Source organism: Lithobates pipiens, unplaced genomic scaffold (assembly GCF_037356315.1).
Source record: "Lithobates pipiens isolate NorthernLeopardFrog02 unplaced genomic scaffold, aLitPip1_a1.2 Scaffold_10, whole genome shotgun sequence".
NCBI lineage: Eukaryota > Metazoa > Chordata > Amphibia > Anura > Ranidae > Lithobates > Lithobates pipiens.
Genome location: NW_027507686.1, coordinates 33,894,929 through 33,914,905, shown reverse-complemented (window position 1 = coordinate 33,914,905; position 19,977 = coordinate 33,894,929). Strand labels below are relative to the sequence as shown.

General features: G+C 46.6%; 1 protein-coding gene across 5 annotated transcripts in view; it reads left to right on the top strand.

The window, feature by feature from the left end:
- Nucleotides 1–3,506: 3,506 nt before the first annotated feature.
- The window catches only part of MTSS2 (MTSS I-BAR domain containing 2), a 94,919-nt gene continuing 78,448 nt past the window's right edge, over nucleotides 3,507–19,977 (top strand). For all 5 annotated transcript variants that reach the window (XR_013262550.1, XM_077453527.1, XM_077453510.1 and 2 more), the window contains exon 1: nucleotides 3,507–3,975. Coding sequence is in view for 4 of the 5 variants with exons in the window: in XM_077453527.1 (XP_077309653.1) it covers nucleotides 3,904–3,975 (72 nt within the window). In the remaining variant the exon portion in view is untranslated. The remainder of the gene's footprint in view (nucleotides 3,976–19,977) is intronic.

Here is a 19,977-nt window from a genome sequence, read left to right as displayed (position 1 = left end):
TGATGGGGACACCTGATGTATACGGGCACTGTGATGGGGACACTTGATGTATACGGGCACTGTGATGGGGACACCTGATGTAAGGGGACAATGTGATGGGAACACCTGATGTATATAGACACTGTGATAGGGGAACTGAAAGCGGAGCTCCACCCTAAAGTGGAGCTTCCGCTCATTGGAACCCTCCCCCCCTCCGGCGCCACAATTGGCACCTTTCAGGGGGGAGGGGGGTGCAGGTACCTGTACAGTACAGGTATCTGCACCCACTTCCAGCATAGATATCCGCAGATTCTGCGGATATTTACGCCCCTTTCCGCAGATCCCCGCTGTCTGCTGGGAAACACATGGATCCCAGAGACAGCGGGGACCATCCTTATTGCGCAGCGCGACTCGCGCATGCGCAGTAGGGAACCGGGAAATGAAGTCGCAAGGCTCCACTTCCTGATTCCCATACCCAAGATGGCGGCGGCAGCACCCCAGAGACGATCGAGAGATCAGCTTTGGGTGCCGACATCGCGGGCGCGCTGGGCGGGTAAGTGTTCTTATTTTAAAAGTCAGCAGCTGCAGTATTTGTAGCTGCTGGCTTTTAAAAAAAAAAAAACGGCGGAACTCCCGCTTGAACTAAAACAGTGATTTTGGCACGCAGTAAATCCCGCTGCAGTTGTGGCAAATCGCACCATGTGACGCGGTCACCCAAAAGAAGCTCATGTTCCTTTTTGAGCGTCAACCGCAGCACGTTGCAATTGCAGTGTAATTTACCATGTGTCAATTGCGGCGCGATTGGACTGCCATTAAGAAGTAATGGCATCACAAATGCGTCCTGCGTTTTGCAGTGATCAGTGTGAATATGCCTTAGTGAGTGACTTCCCTGGTACTTTCGGTATGACTCCCCCCTCATACTCTGTGGATCATCCCTTCAGCACTCAGTAAAATGACCCCCCCCCCATGTGGTCAGTGAATGACCTACCCGGTACTCTGTGAAGGACCCCTCAGGCCCCCCAGAACTCAGTGAATGACACCCCTGATATTCTGTGGATGATCCTTCTAGACTCCCCCATCACCCAGAGAATGACCCCCTCCCCTGCCTTCCGTACTCTGTAGATGACCCCCCCCCCCCCCAAAGTCCCCCATCACTGACATCCCCGTCAGTGAATGACTTTCTTCGGTAGTTGATGGATGACCCCCCAGCAAGTTACTTCCCTGGCATTTGATGTATGACACCCCCTCCCCACAATCCTTAGTGAATGACCTCCCACAGTATACTTTGGATGATCCCCCCAGCACTCAGTCAATTACCCCCCCCCCCCCCTCAAAACTTAGTAAGGGCCAGTTCACACCACGTGCAGCCCAGTGTTTTTTGGGGGTTTTTTTGCATCAAAAACGCATGGAAAGTAGAATATATGGTATTTCATTGCATAGTTCACACCCGTGCTTGCAGCAGTTCCAGTAGTTTCCAGTTCCAGAAGAAAAAAAGTAGAACATGCTGCATTTTTCCTGCACTGGACTGTACTGGAACCAGTGTTAATTTTTCTGACTAAAATGACTAAAGCATTTTAGTCGACTAAATGAATACTATTTTAGTCGACTAAAATACGAATAAAACTAAAACAATTGAGATGACTAAATTACGACTAAAACTAAAATGGCATTTTAGTCAAAAGACTAAGACTAAAACTAAATTGAAATTTGACTTCAAAATTAACACGGTCTATAGTGCATGTTTATACCTCAATACCTTAAATAATATGAGATTTTTTCACTCCAGCAGTATATAATGAGTTTGGAAATTGTAGAGAAATGTTAACTAATCCATTACAATTTAATTGCACCCATTCGATTTTAGATGACTAAAATTAGTTTTAGTCGACTAAATTGTACTGGAGATTTTAGTTGACTAAAATGTAGGACATTTTAGTCTACTAAAAATGTACTGGAGATTTAGTCAACTAAATACGACTAAAACAATTGCAGAAGACTAAAATGGGACTAAAACTAAAATGCCATTTTAGTCCTAAGACTAATGCAGCGTACACACGACCGGACTTTCCAGTAGACTAGGTCCAAAGGGATTAGTCCATCGGACAATCCGATCGTGTGTGGGCTAATCCGATCGTTTTTCAGGGGGAAAAAAATCAGATGGACCACCTTTGGGCGGGCACAGTGGTGTAGTGGTTAGCACTCTCACCCATCAGTAAAAAGAGTCGCTGGTTTGAATCCCAACCACAACACTACCTGCCTGGAGTTTGCATGTTCTCCCTGTGCCTGCGTGGGTTTCCTCCGGGTACTCCGGTTTCCTCCCACACTCCAAAGACATGCTAGTAGGTTAATTGGCTTCTGTCCAAAAAATTGGCCCTAGTATATGAATGGGGACCTTGGACCTTGGATTGTGGGCTCCTTGAGGGTAGGGACTGATGTGAGTGTGCAATGTGCAGGGATAGGAACAATTGTAGACACTCACTCAGGTTGAACTGGATGGACTGGTGTCTTTATTCAACCTTAGTAACTATGTAACCTAGAAATAGAACATGTTTCAAATCTATCCAATGGACTCAATTCCGATTTCAGACTAAAATCGGGGAAACTGTTCATCTGTGTGCTGGTCTGACGGACCAAACACGACGCAAGGGAAGCTATTGAACTTCCTTGTTTAGTCCCGTTTACATCATCACCTTAAAAACGTTTGTTCAGAAAGTCTGTGGGAACTCTGCTGAAAGACCGTCGGACCTAGTCTGCCGGAAAGTCCGGTCGTGTGAATGCGGCATGAGACTAAAACGAAATCGAAATTTGCTGACAAAATTAACACTGACTGGAACGCACCTAAATGCACACATGTCCTTCTTTAGGGCCAGTTCACACCATAGAAATGCAGCCCGGATGCATTCCAAATGCATTCCTGCATGCACAATTTTGGTGCGTTTTTAATGCAGTCCAGTGCTTTTTTCCCCCCGCTTTCTTTTTTTAACCTTAAATAAGGACATGTGCGTTCCAGTGTGCTTTTTATGCCATTTACATAGTTCCATTACAGTCCAGTGCAGGAAAAATGCAGCATGTTCTACTTTTTTTTCCCCCTGAAACTGGAAAGCCCTGGAACTGCAAGCACTGGTGTGAACTATGCAATTGAAAACAATATAACCGTCTTTCCATGCGTTTTTAATGCAGAAAAAAAATGCACTGGATTGCATTTGGTGTGAACTGGCCCTTAAGGTTAAGAAAAAAAGAGGGGGGGGGGTGCACTGGATTGCATCAAAAACGCATCAAAAAACGCACTGGAACGTGTCAAAAACGTGCATGCAGAAAAGCATCTGGAACGTATCCGGACTGCATTTCTATGGTGTGAACTGGATCTAAATGACAATTCCCAGCAACCAGTAAATGAGCCCCCCCAGGCCTCTCAGGTGGTACATTGTCTGCAGGTTGGAGATGCAGCCAGTCCTCCTGCCCCCCCCCCCCCCACATCTCGGTGTCCCCCCCTCCCTCCTGGTCCATGTGACAGATCTGTACCTCCCCTCTCCTGTAGCCCTGTGTGCTGCACTGCAGCCTCTCCTCCTGCACAAGGCTGCTGCATCCTCCTCAGTGGCAGCCTGCACTCTTCTTCCCTCCCCATCCCTGCCTGGTCCATGCCTATCCCAGGAGCCCCGGCCACCTGTGCGGGGATGATTGTGGGAGGCTCCCCCTGGACATGGGGCATCTGAATGCTGCAAGTGACATCAACTAGAAAGGACTGGTTGGGGGGGACAGAAGGGGTGGGGGGAGGTGGGTGACATCGATTGGCGGGGGGAGGAGGTCCCAGCAGTTGTGGATTCTCTGGAATTTGCTGTCTATTTCACGCTCTGATTTCCCATCTGGATTTGGCCCAGAGGGGCGCATGTTGGATTTCCCCCCCTTGGCTGCGGCTGGATTGTCATGATGGAGGCGGTTGACAAGGAGTGCGGCGCTCTAGGGGGTCTCTTCCAGGCCATCATCAATGATATGAAGGTAAGAGATGCTGAAGGGGGTGGAGGGTGGAAAGACGCCTCCTTCGATCGATAAATCCAATCTGCATAGCGATGAGGAAAACATTGGAAGAGCTCTGGGGACACGGCGCCAGCAGGGGGCCAATGCCCACCTCTGCCAGGAGACGCCGGTGCCATTTTCTGGGGCTTTGTCACCCAGCGCTCGGTGATGTGTCATTTCTTTTCATTTAAAGTCCTGGGAGATTGGGGGAGGGGGCTGCCATCTTTGTGTAAGTTCTGGAGGCTCTGGAGGAGGCTGGGCTCCCTACCACAGCTGTAACCCCTTCCATGCCAGGGGGGGGGGGGGGTGCTGAGATCTGGGCAGATGCTCTGCAGAGCCTGGCAACACCAGGGCATCAGCCTGTAATCCTCCGCCAGTGGCCCCTAAGCACAGGGAGCTTAACCCTTCCCTTCCCCAGACAATGCTGGAAAAAAAGGGGGGGGGGGGAGTGTAACCCTTCCATTCCCAGACAATACTGGAGAGGATATGGTAACCCTCCCCAGACAATGCTGGAGAGGAGCACTGACTGCAGAACACAACATGTTATTGTAAAGAAATGTCACCCTGTAGGATGGAAAGAAAACTCCGACATGCAGTGACACGACCTGATTAAAGCTTCTTCATTAACCTCCTGATCCTTTCTACTGACCCCCCCCCATCATACACTGCACATACATAATATACGTAACATGGCAACTAAGTAACAACCAGCAATGGCCCTGCGCCAAGTGTCCTGTACGCTGGATGTACACACCAATAGAAAATAAATAAAGTGATAGGACTGAAGTTTGGTGGGCAAGAATGGCACAAAAGGTGGGCAAGAATGGCACAAAAGGTGTGCAAAAAGGCTGATGTTCCTGGAGGTGTCTATCATGGAACATGTCTGTATCGTGGTTTGGCATTGCTGGACGATTTGTCAAGGAAGTGTAAGTGTGAAGTTCAATGTTTCTAAATGTGAAATAATACTCTAAAAGAATGGTACTCTGGGTCAATATTGGGGTGCAGCTGGCCAGAACTACAGAGGAAAAAGATTTGGGGTATTTATTTCAGATGATTGCAAAATGAGCACACTGTGTGCCCAGGCAATGGGGAAAGTGAATAGAATTCTGGGGTTCACCAATAGAGGGGTCACCAGCAGCAATAAGGAGGTCCCGATTGTCCTATATAGATCTTTAGGTATCAGGAGATGGATTACCAGTAGGGAAAGGAGGTCCTAATTCCTCTATATAGATCTTTATATCACTAGAGGGATCACCAGCAGGAGGAAGAAGGTCCCGATTCCTCTATATAGGTCTTTACATCACTTGAGGGATCACCAAAAGGAGGGAGGAGGTCCTGATCGCTCTATATGGATCTTTATATCATTAGAGGGATCACCAGAAGGAGTAAGGAGGTCCTGATTTTTCTATATAGATCTTGATATCACTAGAAGGATCACCAGCAGGAGGAAGACGGTCCTGATTCCTCTATATAGGTCTTTATATCACTTGAGGGATCACCAGAAGGATGGAGGAGGTCCTGATCGCTCTATATGGATCTTTATATCATTAGAGGGATCACCAGAAGGAGTAAGGAGGTCCTGATTTTTCTATATAGATCTTGATATCACTAGAAGGATCACCAGCAGGAGGAAGACGGCCCTGATTCCTCTATATAGGTCTTTATATCACTTGAGGGATCACCAGAAGGAGGGAGGAGGTCCTGATCGCTCTATATAGATCTTTATATCATTAGAGGGATCACCAGAAGGAGTAAGGAGGTCCTGATTTTTCTATATAGATCTTGATATCACTAGAAGGATCACCAGCAAAAGCAAGAAGGTCCTGATTGTCCTATATAGGTCTTTATATCACTTGAGGGATCACCAGAAGGAGGAAGGAGGCCCTGGTTCCTTTATATAGATCTTTATATCACTAGAAGGATCACCAGCAGGAGGAAGAAGGTCCTGATTATAGATCTTTAGCTATCAGGAGACAGATTACCAGTAGGGAAAGGAGGTCCTAATTCCTCTATATAGATTTTTATATCACTTGAGGGATCACCAGAAGGAGGGAGGAGGTTCTGATTTCTCTATATAGATCTTTATATCACTAGAGGGATAAACAGCAGGAGGAAGAAGGTCCTGATTCCTCTATATAGGTCTTTATAACACTTGAGGGATCCCCAGGCTGAGGAAGGAGGTCCTGATTCCTCTATATAGGTCTTTATAACACATGAGGGATCCCCAGGCTGAGGAAGGAGGTCTGGTTCCTCTGTATAAATCTTTTTTTTTTTTTATAATTCTTTTATTTTCCAAATTGGGTACAGTTTACAACCCAAGTAGATGACATAAAACATATGATATGATCAGGTAACAGAAAAAAAAGGGTCACAGGAACAAATTTACATATCAACCGGCCCAACAATACACAGTACAGATGAGCACATGAAATATAATTTCCAAATTTGTTGGCAGTGGGTAGAGCTGGGGGAACCTACAGGTAACATCCCAGCATAAAAAACATAAATATAATAAGATTCGTACAATATCGGGATGTGGGGTCCCAATAGCCAGTTGGATCAGAAATGCAACACTGAGTTGGGATAGAGGTGGACGAGGATATAAACAACATTCAAAAAGTATTACCCATAACTAGACTAAGTATCCAAGGAAAAAAAAAAGGGGGGGGGGGGTAGGGGGTTGGAGAAGCAAGTGTTACTAGTGTGGGAAGAGAACAAAATTAAGAAAAGGAAAGAAAGGGTAGACAGATAATAGACAGTTAGTGCCCGGGTGAGTAGGACTAAATCTAGGAGGTCAGCCGGATTGCAAGACCTCCCGGAGATATGCATCAGTATAAACAGTGTGGTGCCAGGGTCTCCATATCTCACGAAAGATCTCCTGGTTGTGTAAGGTGGCGGTGAGATCTTCCATATCTCTCAGTTTGTTTATTTTAGAAAACCACTGGGCCTTGGATGGCGGGCTCTCCGATCTCTAACTGAGGGGTATGCACACCTTAGCCGCATTCAATAACTGGGATTGTAAGGGGGGGCCTTGTATTTCTTAATAGGTCGAGCAGACAAGCCGTGGGGTTCCCTTCCAGATCGACATTTGTCAGGTGCTTGATCGTGCAGGTCACCTCCCGCCATAATGGTTGGAGTCTAGGACAGTCCTAGACGATATGTAACATCTTTTCCTTTGCATTGCCACATCGCCAACATGGTGCAGAGTGGTGGGCACTCTGTACCATCAAGTCAGAATTTTGTAATAGGTCTCCTGGACTCTGGTAGCTATGGAGGACTTCTGGGCAAAATGAAGGATCTTCTCCTCCTGAGAGTCAGTGAATTGGGTAATTAGATCCGATTCCCACCTAGAAAGAAATAGAGGGACAAAACAATCGACCAGTCGGATCAACGAAGTATAGATTGTCAAAAGACTATGGCGAACCGGCTCTCCCCCGACAACAAATGTTTTCCAATTCCGTAAGCTGTCGAGATATACTCGGGATCCGTGAACACCTGTGAAGAAAAGTAAGCAGCTGGAGACCACTGCAGAAGTTCAACGGAGGGTCCATGGCAGACACCCCAGCAGAGGAGGAGAGTTGGCCGTTTGGACCCACGATGTCACAGAGATGCAGTCGTCCGCTCAGGGGCCAGTCGTTGGAAGTGAGGGTTCTGAAGGCCGGGTTCAAATTCTGGATTGCCCAGAACCCTTACCATAGGAAAGGGTGACTTTGTATAGATCTTTATATCACTAGAGGGATCACCAGCAGCAGGAAGAAGGTTCTGCTTCCCCTATATAGATCTTTATATCACTAGAGGGATCACCAGCAGGAGGAAGGGGGTCCTCTATAAATAGCTTTAGTTATTACTAGTAGGGTTACCAGCAGAAAGAAGAAGGCCCAGATTCCTCTATATAGATCTTAAGTTAGATCTAATTTAGAATACTTTGTCCAGTTCTGGAGACCTCACGGGAACTTAAAGCGGAGGTCCACCCTAAAGTGGACCTTCCGCTCATCGGAACCCTCCCCCCCTCCGGCGCCACAATTGGCACCTTTCAGGGGGGAGGGGGGTGCAGATACCTGTACAGTACAGGTATTCTGCACCCACTTCCGGGATAGCTCTCTGCGGAAAGGGGCGTAGATTACGCCCCTTTCCACAAGTGCCCGCCCCTTTCCGCAAGTGCCCCGCTGCCTGCTGGGAAACACACAGATCCCAGAGGCAGCGGGGACCGTCCTTATTGCGCAGCGCGAATCGCGCATGCGCAGTAGGGAACCGGGAAATTAAGCCGAAAGGCTCCATTTCCTGATTCCCAAACCCAAGATGGCGGCGGCAGCACCCGACAGACGATCTAGAGATCGGCTTCGGGTGCCAACATCGCGGGCGCGCTGGACAGGTAAGTGTCACTATTTTAAAAGTCAGCAGCTGCAGTATTTGTAGCTGCTGGCTTTAAAAAAAAAAAAAAAACGCGGAGTCCCGGCGGACTCCCGCTTTAAAGTGGTTCTAAGGGCTGAAGGTTTTTTACCTTCATGCATTCTATGTGCAGTGTTCCCCTGGACCCCCTCAGCCCCCCCCCTCCCCCCATCCTTATCTGAACTCCCACCGATCCAGCGATGTTCCTGATAGCCTTGGCTATCATGAACATCCTCATTGGCTGAGACAGCAGTGGGAACCCATTGGCTGCAGCTCCATATGTATTATGGACGCATAGAGCAGTGGCTCAGGTGCAAGCACGCAGCGATGCCCCCGTGGCAAGCACCTTTCTCTGGTGGCACTGCTTGAGGGGGAGGAGCCAGGAGTGTCAGTGGGGGACCCAAAAAGAAGAAGATCGGAGCTGCCCTGTGCAAAACCACTGCACAGAGCAGGTAAGTATAATATGTTTGTTATTTAAAGCGGAGGTCCACCCTAAAGTGGAGCTTCCGCTCATTGGAACCCTTCCCCCCTCCGGCGCCACAATTGGCACCTTTCAGGGGGGAGGGGGGTGCAGATACCTGTGCAGTACAGATATCTGCACCCACTTCCGGCATAGATATCTGCAGAACATACGCCCCTTTCCGCAGAATCTACGCCCCTTTCCGAAAGTCCCCCGCTGTCTGCTGGGAAACACACGGATCCCAGAGACAGAGGGGACCCTCCTTATTGCGCGGCGCGACTCGCGCATGCGCAGTAGGGAACCGGGAAATGAAGCCGCAAGGCTCCACTTCCTGATTCCCATACCCAAGATGGCGGCGGCAGCACCCGAGAGACGATCGAGAGATCGGCTTTGGGTGCCGACATCGCGGGTGCGCTGGGCGGGTAAGTGTCATTATTTTAAAAGTCAGCAGCTGCAGTATTTGTAGCTGCTGGCTTTTAAAAAAAAATAAAAAACGGCGGACTCCCGCTTTAAAAAACAAAAAAAAAGCTTTAATGCCACTTTAATATGTACAGTCTGGAGGAAAGAAGAAAAAGATGGACATGATGAAACTATTAGGCCTCATGCACACGAGACGCAGATGAAACCTCTGTTAAAAAAAAGCTGAAACGCGCGTTTAGAAACGCGCGTTTTGCCGCGTTTGCATGTCGCGTTTAGACGCGTTTAGACGCGTTTAGACGCGTTTGCGTTTAGACGCGTTTATAAAGATAACATCATGTAGACCCTCCCCAAGCTCTCAAAGCATTTTTTTTAACTATTTCTGCTATTTTGATCAGAGTGAACAGCAGCAGCATAGAGAGCAGTTGTACACTTGCATTTGCCGTGTCACTTGCCACGGCACCTGCCACAAGTTGGGGATTGTCCACTTGCCACATCACCTGCCACGTCACCTGCCACAAATTGTGGATTGTCCACTTGCCACGTCACTTGCCACATCACCTGCCACGTCACTTGCCACGAGATGTGGATTGTCCACTTTCCACGTCATCTGCCATGCCACCTGCCACAAGCTGTGGATTGTCCACTTGCCACGTCACTTGCCACGTCACCTGCCACATCACTTGCCACGTCACCTGCCACAAGTTTTGGATTGTCCACTTGCCACGTCACTTGCCACATCAGCTGCCACGTCACTTGCCACGAGATGTGGATTGTCCACTTTCCACGTCATCTGCCATGCCACCTGCCACAAGCTGTGGATTGTCCACTTGACACGTCACCAGCCACATCACCTGCCACAAGTTGTGGATTGTCCACTTGCCACGTGACTTGCCACATCACCTGCCACGTCACTTGCCACATCACCTGCCACAAGTTGTGGATTGTTTACTTGCCACGTCACCTGCCACGTCACCTGCCACAAGTTGTGGATTGTCCACTTGCCACGTCACTTGCCACATGCTGTGGATTGTCCACTTGCCACATCACTTGCCACGTCACCTGCCACGTCACTTGCCACGTCACCTGCCACAAGTTTTGGATTGTCCACTTGCCACGTCAGCTGCCACGTCACTTGCCACATCACCTGCCACGTCACCTGCCACAAGTTGTGGATTGTCCACTTGCCACGTCACTTGCCACATCACCTGCCACGTCACTTGCCACGAGATGTGGATTGTCCACTTGCCATGTCACTTGCCACGTCACCTGCCACGTCACTTGCCACGTCAGCTGCCACGTCACTTGCCACAAGATGTGGATTTTCCACTTGTCACATCACCTGCCACATCACTTGCCACATCACCTGCCACAAGTTGTGGATTGTCCACTTGCCACATCACCTGCCACGTCACCTGCCACAAATTGTGGATTGTCCACTTGCCACGTCACTTGCCACATCACCTGCCATGTCACTTGCCACGAGATGTGGATTGTCCACTTTCCACGTCATCTGCCATGCCACCTGCCACAAGCTGTGGATTGTCCACTTGCCACGTCACCAGCCACATCACCTGCCACAAGTTGTGGATTGTCTACTTGCCGCGTCACTTGCCACATCACCTGCCACGTCACTTGCCACGTCACCTGCCACAAGTTGTGGATTTTTCACTTGCCACGTCACCTGCCACGTCACCTGCCACAAGTTGTGGATTGTCTACTTGCCGCGTCACTTGCCACATCACCTGCCACGTCACCTGCCACAAGTTGTGGATTGTTCACTTGCCACGTCACCTGCCACGTCACCTGCCACAAGTTGTGGATTGTCCACTTGCCACGTCACTTGCCACAAGCTGTGGATTGTCCACTTGCCACGTCACCAGCCACATCACCTGCCACAAGTTGTGGATTGTCCACTTGCCACGTCCCTTGCCACGTCCCCTGCCACGTCACCTGCCACAAGTGGATTGTCCACTTGCCACATCACTTGCCACATCACCTGCCACAAGTTGTGGATTGTCCACTTGCCACGTCACCTGACACAAGTTGTGGATTGTCCACTCGCCACGTCACTTGCCACATCCCCTGCCACAAGTGGATTGTCCACTTGCCACATCACTTGCCCCATCACCTGCCACAAGTTGTGGATTGTCCACTTGCCACGTCACCTGACACAAGTTGTGGATTGTCCACTCGCCACGTCACTTGCCACATCACCTTCCACAAGTGGATTGTCCACTTGCCACGTCACTTGCCACGTCCCCTGCCACAAGTGGATTGTCCACTTGCCACGTCACTTGCCACATCACCTGCCACAAGTTATGGATTTTCCACTTGCCACGTCACATGCCAGTCACCTGCCACAAGTTGTTGATTTTCCACTTGCCACGTCACCTGCCAAGTCACTTGCCGCGTCACCTGCCAGGTCACTTGCCACGTCACCTGCCACAAGTTGTCTATTGTCCACTTGCCACGTCACATGCCAGTCACCTGCCACAAGTTGTTGATTTTCCACTTGCCACGTCACCTGCCAAGTCACTTGCCGCGTCACCTGCCAGGTCACTTGCCACGTCACCTGCCACAAGTTGTCTATTGTCCACTTTCCACGTCACTTGCCACTTCACCTGCCACGTCACTTGCCACAAGTTGTGGATTGTCCACTTGCCACATCACTTGCCACCTGCCATGTCACTTGCCACAAGTTGTGGATTGTCCACTTGCCACGTCACTTGCCACAAGTTGTGGATTGTCCACTTGCAATTGCAATTGTTTAAAATATTTTTCTAATGGTTTTTCATCATTTGCAATCATTTTTGAGATTTTTAATGTAAAAAAAAAGGTCACCTTTAAAAACGCATATAAACGCAAACGCGGCTAAACGCGGTAGCGGCGTTTTGCCGCGTTTTACCGCGTTTTGCCGCGTTTTGCGTCTGAAACGCAGAAATTTTTGTTTCTGAACGCATTTTTTTGCTTCTGGAAAAACGAGATTAAACGCAACTGCATATAAACGGAAAAAAACGAGACTGTGTGCATGGACACATAGGATAACATTGAATGAGTTCAGGTGCAGTTGAAAAAACTGTCCAACTGCATCTGAACGCGCGTTTAACTGCGTCTCGTGTGCATGAGGCTTTAAATACATGAAGGATGTAAATAAGGTTTAGGAGGGAAGTATTTTCAAAACAAATTGAAGATCAAGAACATGGGGAAATTACCTCAAACCAGTAGGAGGAAAGTACAAAACTAACCTTAGAAAGTGTTATTTTACAGAAAGAGTAGTTGATGCTTGGAACAGACTTCCAGCAGAGGTGATGAGTTAGTCACCAGTAAAAGAATATAAACATGGTTGGGACAAATGTGGATCCACACTCAGAGAAAAGGGGCACTTGGTCTTTTTCTGCTGTCATTATTCAATGTTTTTAAGTAAATTACATAAAAATGGTACTTCTGCTCCAGCTCAAACTGGAGATGATAAACCAGTAGTAAATCACTAGTACATAGTAGTGATTGAGGTGAGATGTACACTTACCGGCCACTTTATTATGTACATCTGTTCAATTGCTCGGTAACTAACTCAAATTGCAAATCAGCCAATCACATAGCAGCAACTCAATGCATTTAGGCTTCTACACGTGGTGAAGATGACTTGCTGAAGTTCAAACTGAGCATCAGAATGGGGGAAGAAAGGGAATTTAAGTGACTTTGAACGTGGCATGGTTGTTGGTGGCAGACGGACTGGTCTGAGTATTTACAAAACTGCTGATCTCCTGGGATTTTCATGCACAATCATCTCTCAGGTTTACAGAGAATAGTCTGAAAAAGAGAAAATATCCAGTGAGCGGAAGTTGCGTGTAAGAAAATGCCTTGTTGATGTCAAAGGGCAGAGGAGAATAAGTAGACTGGTTTAAGATGATAGAAAGGCAATAGTAACTCAAATAACCACTGGTTACAACCAAGGTATACAGAATACCATCTCTGAACGCACAGCACATCGAACCTTGAAGCAGATGGGCTACAGCAGATGCCACTCCTGTCAGCTAAGAACAGGAAACTAAGGGTACAATTTGCACAGGATCACCAGAATTGGGTAATAGAAGATTGGAAAAATATTGCCTGGTTTGATGAGTCTCGATTTCAGCTGCGACATTCAGATGGTCGGGTCAGAATTTGGTGTAAACAACATGAAAGCATGGATCCATCCAACCTTGTATCAACGGCTGGTGGTGGAATGGTGTGGGGGATATTTTGTTGGCACACTTTGGACCCTTTAGTAACAATGTTCTCCCTGTGCCTGCACTCCAAGGACATGCTGGTAGGTTAATTGGCTTCTGTCTAAATTGGCCCCTGTTATATGAATGTGAGTTAGGGAACTTAGAATGTAGTAAGCTCCTTGAGGGTAGGAACCAATGTGACTCTACAATGTATATGTAAAGCACTGCATAAATCAACAGAGCTATATACGTACCTTAAAAAATAAATAGTAGTGATGTGTTTAGAGGAGAGATGTTCATGGTAGTGGGTGAGGAGGATAGATGCACATAACAGTGAGTGAGGAGTCTAAAAGGTGAGCTGTACATAGTAGTGAGTGAGGAGTGTAGAGAAAGGATGTACATAGTGGTGAGGGAGGAGTGATGTACAAAGCAATGAGTGAGGAGTGTAGAGGGGGGATTACATAGCAGCAATGGAGCATTTCAGAGGGTTGTTACACCCCCGATGTTATTTTTGCACACCCTGTAAAAAGAGCGAGTGCTGTCACTGCACACTATGCTCTTTCTCTTTGCACAATGTGGTGTCTGTATAATGTCTTCATTGTGACTTCCTCAATGAGGAACTGCATAGTGTAAATAGTTTGGGGCGCGCGTTGTGCTGCTTCACACTGGAAAATTACATTCTGAGATAAATGTGATAATGAGGGACGGGACATTGGAGGACGATGATTGGACTACAATGAGCTCCTATCTAGAGGACAGTCCTCGTAGATGCTCTTTGGAGAGGTTTATGTAAGGACAAATTCTAAGGCCGCTCTGACACAACGTTGAGCAGATGGGTCAAGTGAACCAAGAAATTTGCATATATTCTGACAGTCGAAAATACGGGAGCCAATTCTACGATAACATCACTGACATCTCACTTAATGAAGCAAAAGGCCATTTGTAAAGTGTGGAAATGTCACAGATCAGCTGCGGAGCTGATCTGTGTCTCACCTTTACTGCAGTGGGTCGGCTGGCATCTGTTGTCCACTGTCAGGTGTTCAGCTCTGTGCACTCTGCAGCTATGGGTGTCGACGCCCTTCACCTGTTGCCTAATATATGTTTCCTTCCTGCTACTTCCTGTCCAGCCCCTCATGTGCTTCTCTATTTAAATCCCTTCCCAACTAGCTACCATTGCTTGAGCAACGTTTGGTTCTGAAGCTCCCCTGTGTAACCTGGTTTACCTGACTTCTCGTGAACCGATCTTCTGTGTACCGACCCGGCTTGTTCTGATTACGTTGTCCGCAGCCCGCCCTGACCTTGGCTCACTATCTGGCTTTCCTTGCTTCATCCATCCATCCTTGTCTACAGTGTCTTCTGGTACTTCCCTAGCGAGCAGGGTGAACCCGGGGGTCGTGACCTGGGGTCAGCACGCAGCTAAGTCCAAACCTTTGTGAGAGGGTCCCTGGCGGAACACCGGCTGGCTCTTAGATTCCACGCCCTGGGGGATCCTGTGTCACCTGCTCGCCTGTGGGTTCGCTGTAAATAGTACCGTGACAGGAAACCAATAGCAACAGGATCTCATCTCTGCCTGAAGAAGGCTGGAATGGCACTGTTGGCAGAAGTGACCCTCACGTTTCTCACAGGTTATAGGAGCTTGATCACAGAATAAATCTTCACAATCTTCTCCACATTATACGATTATTTTATGATGCTCCCCCAAATTAGATGGATTATTCAAAATACAAATGATAAAAAATAATTATGGCTTTTATGTTTAAAAACAAATGATGTGCAAAATGTAGCAACCTGAAAAGAAACCGGTTACTGTGTTTAAAGCTAATGTGTAGTCTGTCCACATATTCTCCATTGACCTCTATCTTGGACTCGCTCCTAGTTCTCATTTCAGTAATGTGACAAGTGAGGCTCTCATATGCTGCAAGGACTTTTTACTCTAAGAACAGCCAACACAAACACGGGTACCTCTAGCTGTAGAGAAGACTTGTTGTACTGGAGGCATAAAGTCAGTATGCTGCTATTTCCCCTTCTTTAGACCCGTTGGAATGGTACCAGCTCAATGGAGTCACTCTTCCAGCATCAAATAAGCTCCACTTCCTTCACTACTAAACAATGCCCCTTTAAATATGGCTACCATGGTATGGTTGGGTTTTGGAAGAATCCGGTGTCACAGCTGATGTTCTGAGGTGCTAAATGACAGTTGTGTTTTTCAGCAGCCCATCCTTCAGTAAAGAGAAGGTGTGTGCTTCATTGTACAGAGATTACGGAAGCTAGAAAACTAGACATGGTAAGGAAGGTGAGGTCTGTCCATCGATTGGACATGGTATGGAAGGTGAGAAGGTCTGTCTGTGGAGAGGGATGACGCAAATGTGGAGGACTGGACACGGTAGGAAACTAGAGAACATCTATCCTTCATTGGAGATAGAGAAAAGGTGGAGGACTGGACATGGTAGGAGAGTAGAGAAAATCTGTCCATCATTGGAAATAGAGGAAAGCTGGTGGGCTGAACATGGTGTGGTAAATAGAGAAGGCCTGTCCTTCATTGGAAAGATATGGAAAGGAGAATTGGACAAGGTAGAGAAGGAGAGAACATTTAGCCGGCACTTGAGGGAGTTGAGGAAAGAAGGATAATGGATGGCAGTGTAGTAGAAAAGATCTGTCCTTCAGTGGGAAGAAATTAAGGAATGGAGAGAGATTAGGGACTGAACTTGCTCATGGAGCAAGAGAGAGAATTGGAGGGAATAAGGAAGAAAGGGGGTCTACCCGACACAGCTCATGGAAAACTAAGCAAAGGAAAGAAGGTCCAATGCCCAACAATAACTGCAATGCAATATAATAATTCTGGGTGTTATGTCTGGAAATTATGGATGTTCTCATCAGCTGTAAATGTAAATGTCAATAGACATTCTAAAGTATTCATGTATGGTCTCCCTTATAAAGTTTAGAATTTGATTTAGTTCCATACTGGACAAATTCCATGAGTCAGGACATGATCACACCTGAAAAGTAAAGCTGAACTCTCCTTACAGGCACCCTCGTGACAGTGATAATGTACCCCATTGCCACTGGTGCTACTTGAACAGCACTGGCCACCTTCCAAGTCCACTACTGGCCACCTCTCTAGTACACCATTAAAACCCCTAAAAACTCGATTACAAATTCTGTCATTTTGAAACCCTCCATGACAGCGCACAGGTAATAAGGATTGAGATTTTGGGAGGTGAAGTCCACTGTGTATGTGCATACCATATCTGATGTGTTATTAACTTGGGGCTGTATTGGGCAAGAGGCAAGCGATACTGCCTCGGTTAGAGCGGACGCGTTATATTGGCTTCTGAATGAATCTCTTACTTTGATGCCTATAAGAATCTTGCCCGTATAAAGTGTTACAGATCAGGCCTTTTCTCTTGTTGACCAGTGGAGACATATCTTCACATACTCTATATATTAAGCCTTCCAGAACCATTAAGGTCCTGAAGGGATTGTGGCAGTACAATGCAGGTACTTTGTGGTGCCTGTACCTAACTTAAGACAACCCTTCCAACACCCCTGGTGCCATGCATCGCAGAATGCTGTAACATGCCAGTTTTAACACTTTGAAGCGGCATGGACTATTTTCACCTGCCTTTGTCCCCCCATGTTCCTATAAAAAAGTGAGTTTGGCCACCATTATAAAAGCCAATGGGTACATGTACGAGGTGTCAAAGCTAACATGTTCCAGTGGCCTGCGATATTAATAAGTACTACTCCAACCTTGTGTGCATTGCCTAGATTGGACTAAAATGCTCCTTAATGGTACATTCACTTGTGCATTTCCGATATACTGTAATTTATACAGTCAAAAGTATGCAAGCTCCCTTCCCAATGACTGAGTTCAGCTATATCCAGTGAGGGTTATTCCTAATACTGCTTAATACAAAGATCTTGTAGACAGTTGTGCTCTTCCAACCTTATGGTAACAGTTTGGGGAAGGCATTTTTCTGTGCCTCTGTATACAAAGCTAGCTCCATAAAGACAGAGTTTGGCCAGGTTGGTGTGAAGGAACTCGAGGATCCTGCACAAAGCCCTGATCTCAACCCTACTGAACACCTTTGGGATGAATTGGAACACCGATTGTGAGCCAGGTCATCCAACATCAACACCTGACCTGACAAATGATCACAAATTATCAAAGGCACCCTCCAAAAAGTTGTGAAAAGCCTTCCAATAAGGGTGGAGGATGTTATAGCCATAAAGGGGGCGACTCCATATTAAAGGCCATGGAGGGAGGGGGACAACTCCATATTTATGGCCCCTGGGTTGGGGACCAATGCTTATAATGGTTAAGGGGTGGGAGGCAAATCCCTGTTAATGGTCATGGAGAGCAGAGCAACTCAGTATTAATGGCCATGGTTTTGTTATGGAATATCCAACAAGCTTATATACAGTGCCTTGAAAATTTTCCATATTTTGGAAAATTATAATACCTCTTGAAATTTTCCATATTTTGTCATGTTACAACCAAAAACGTAAATGTATTACATTGGGATTTTATGTGATAGACCAACACAAAGTGGCACATAATTGTGAAGTGGAAGGAAAATGATAAATGTTTTTTTATTTTTTTTACAAATAAATATGTGAAAAGTATGGCATGCATTTGTATTCAGCCCCCTCTACTCTGATACCCCTAACTAAAATCTTGTGGAAACAATAGCCTTCAGAAGTCACCTGATTAGGAAAACAGGGTGCACCTGAGTGAAATTTAATCTCAGTATAAATACAGCTGTTCTGTGAAGCCCTCAGATGTTTTTTTTAGAGAACTTTAGTGAACAAACAGCATCATGAAGGCCAAGGAACACACCAGACAGGCCAGGGATAAAATTGTGGAGAAGTTTAAAGCAGGGTTAGGTTATAAAAAAATATCCATTCTAAAGCTTTGAATATCCCATGGGGCACTGTTCAAATCATCATCCAAAAATGGAAAGAGTATGGCACAACTGCAAACCTACCAAGACATGGCCGTCCACCTAAACTGACAGGCCAGGCCAGGCAAGGAGAACATTAATCAGGAGAAGCAGCCAAAAGAGTCCCATGGTAACTCTGGAGGAGCTGCAGAGATCCACAGCTCAGGTGGGAGAATCTGTGCATAGGACAACTATTAGTTATGCACTCCACAAATCTGGCCTTTATGGAAGAGTGGCAAGAAGGAAGCTACTGTTGAAATAAAGCCATAAGAAGTCCCGTTTGCATTTTGCGAGAAGCCATGTGGGGAAATAGCAAACATATAGAAGAAGGTGCTCTGGTCAGATGAGACCAAAAAAGCAAAACGCTATGTATGGCAGAAAACTAACACTGCATATCACCCTGAACACAACCATCCCCACCGTGAAACATGGTGGTGGCAGTATCATGTTGTGAGGATGCTTTTCTTCAGGGACAGGGAAGTTGGTCAGAGTTGATAGGAAGATGGATGAAGCCAAATACAGGGCAATCTTAGACTAAAACCTGTTAGAGCCGGCAAAAGACTTGAGACTGGGGCAGAGGTTTAACTTCCAACAGAACAATGACCCTAAACATTCAGCCAGAGCTACAATGGAATGGTTTAGATCAAAGCATATTCATGTGTTAGAATGGCCCAATCAAAGTCTAGACCTAAATCCAATTGAGAATCTGTGGCAAGACTTGAAAATTGCTGTTCAGATGCTCTCCATCCAATCTGACAGAGCTTAAGCTATTTTTCAAAGAAGAATGGGCAAAAATCCCAGTAAAATCCATTCACGTTTTTGGTTTTAACATGACAAAATGTGGAAAATTTGGAAAATTTCAGGGGGTGTGAATACTTTTTCAAGGCACTGTAGATATGATGATCAGAGGTCCACAGGCTTTTGGCCATATAGTGTAGTTTATAGATACAGTATACATTGTACAATAGAATATCCTTTTTTTTAGAGAGAGTCCACACAAGATGTGGCTGCGGTGGGTGTACAGCTCAGCCACACCGATGCAGAAAGAGTTAACATGTATTGCATCAGATTAGCTGCGGCAGTGCCGGCTCAGCCACGTTCATTGACTGCTTTTCACACAAATTCTGTTTTGACAAATGTCAGGATTGCTCGGTGGCAGATGGAGACCGAAAACACATTCACAGCCATGTCTGGCACATTTGGCAGCAGACATCTAAGTTGTGATACGTGGGCTCAGACATTCCTTCTCTCCAGTAAAAATATATAAAAAAATCGATGTGTAATCCAGGAAATATGAGCACTAGATTATGTCTGAGCTAAAATATGCAGAGATAAATAATTGGGAATATTAGGCCCGTAGTTGGCGTCATCAGTCCAGTCTCTGGTTCCTGTCCCATTGACCCAAATATGGTGCCTGACTAAATCTAGTTTTCACCAACTTGGTGTCCCATAGTGTTCATCAACCAGGTGTCTCATAGTGTACACCAACCTGGTGTCCTGCATGAGTTCATCAACTTGGTATTGCATAGTGTTCACCAACCTGGCATCCCATACTGTTCACAAA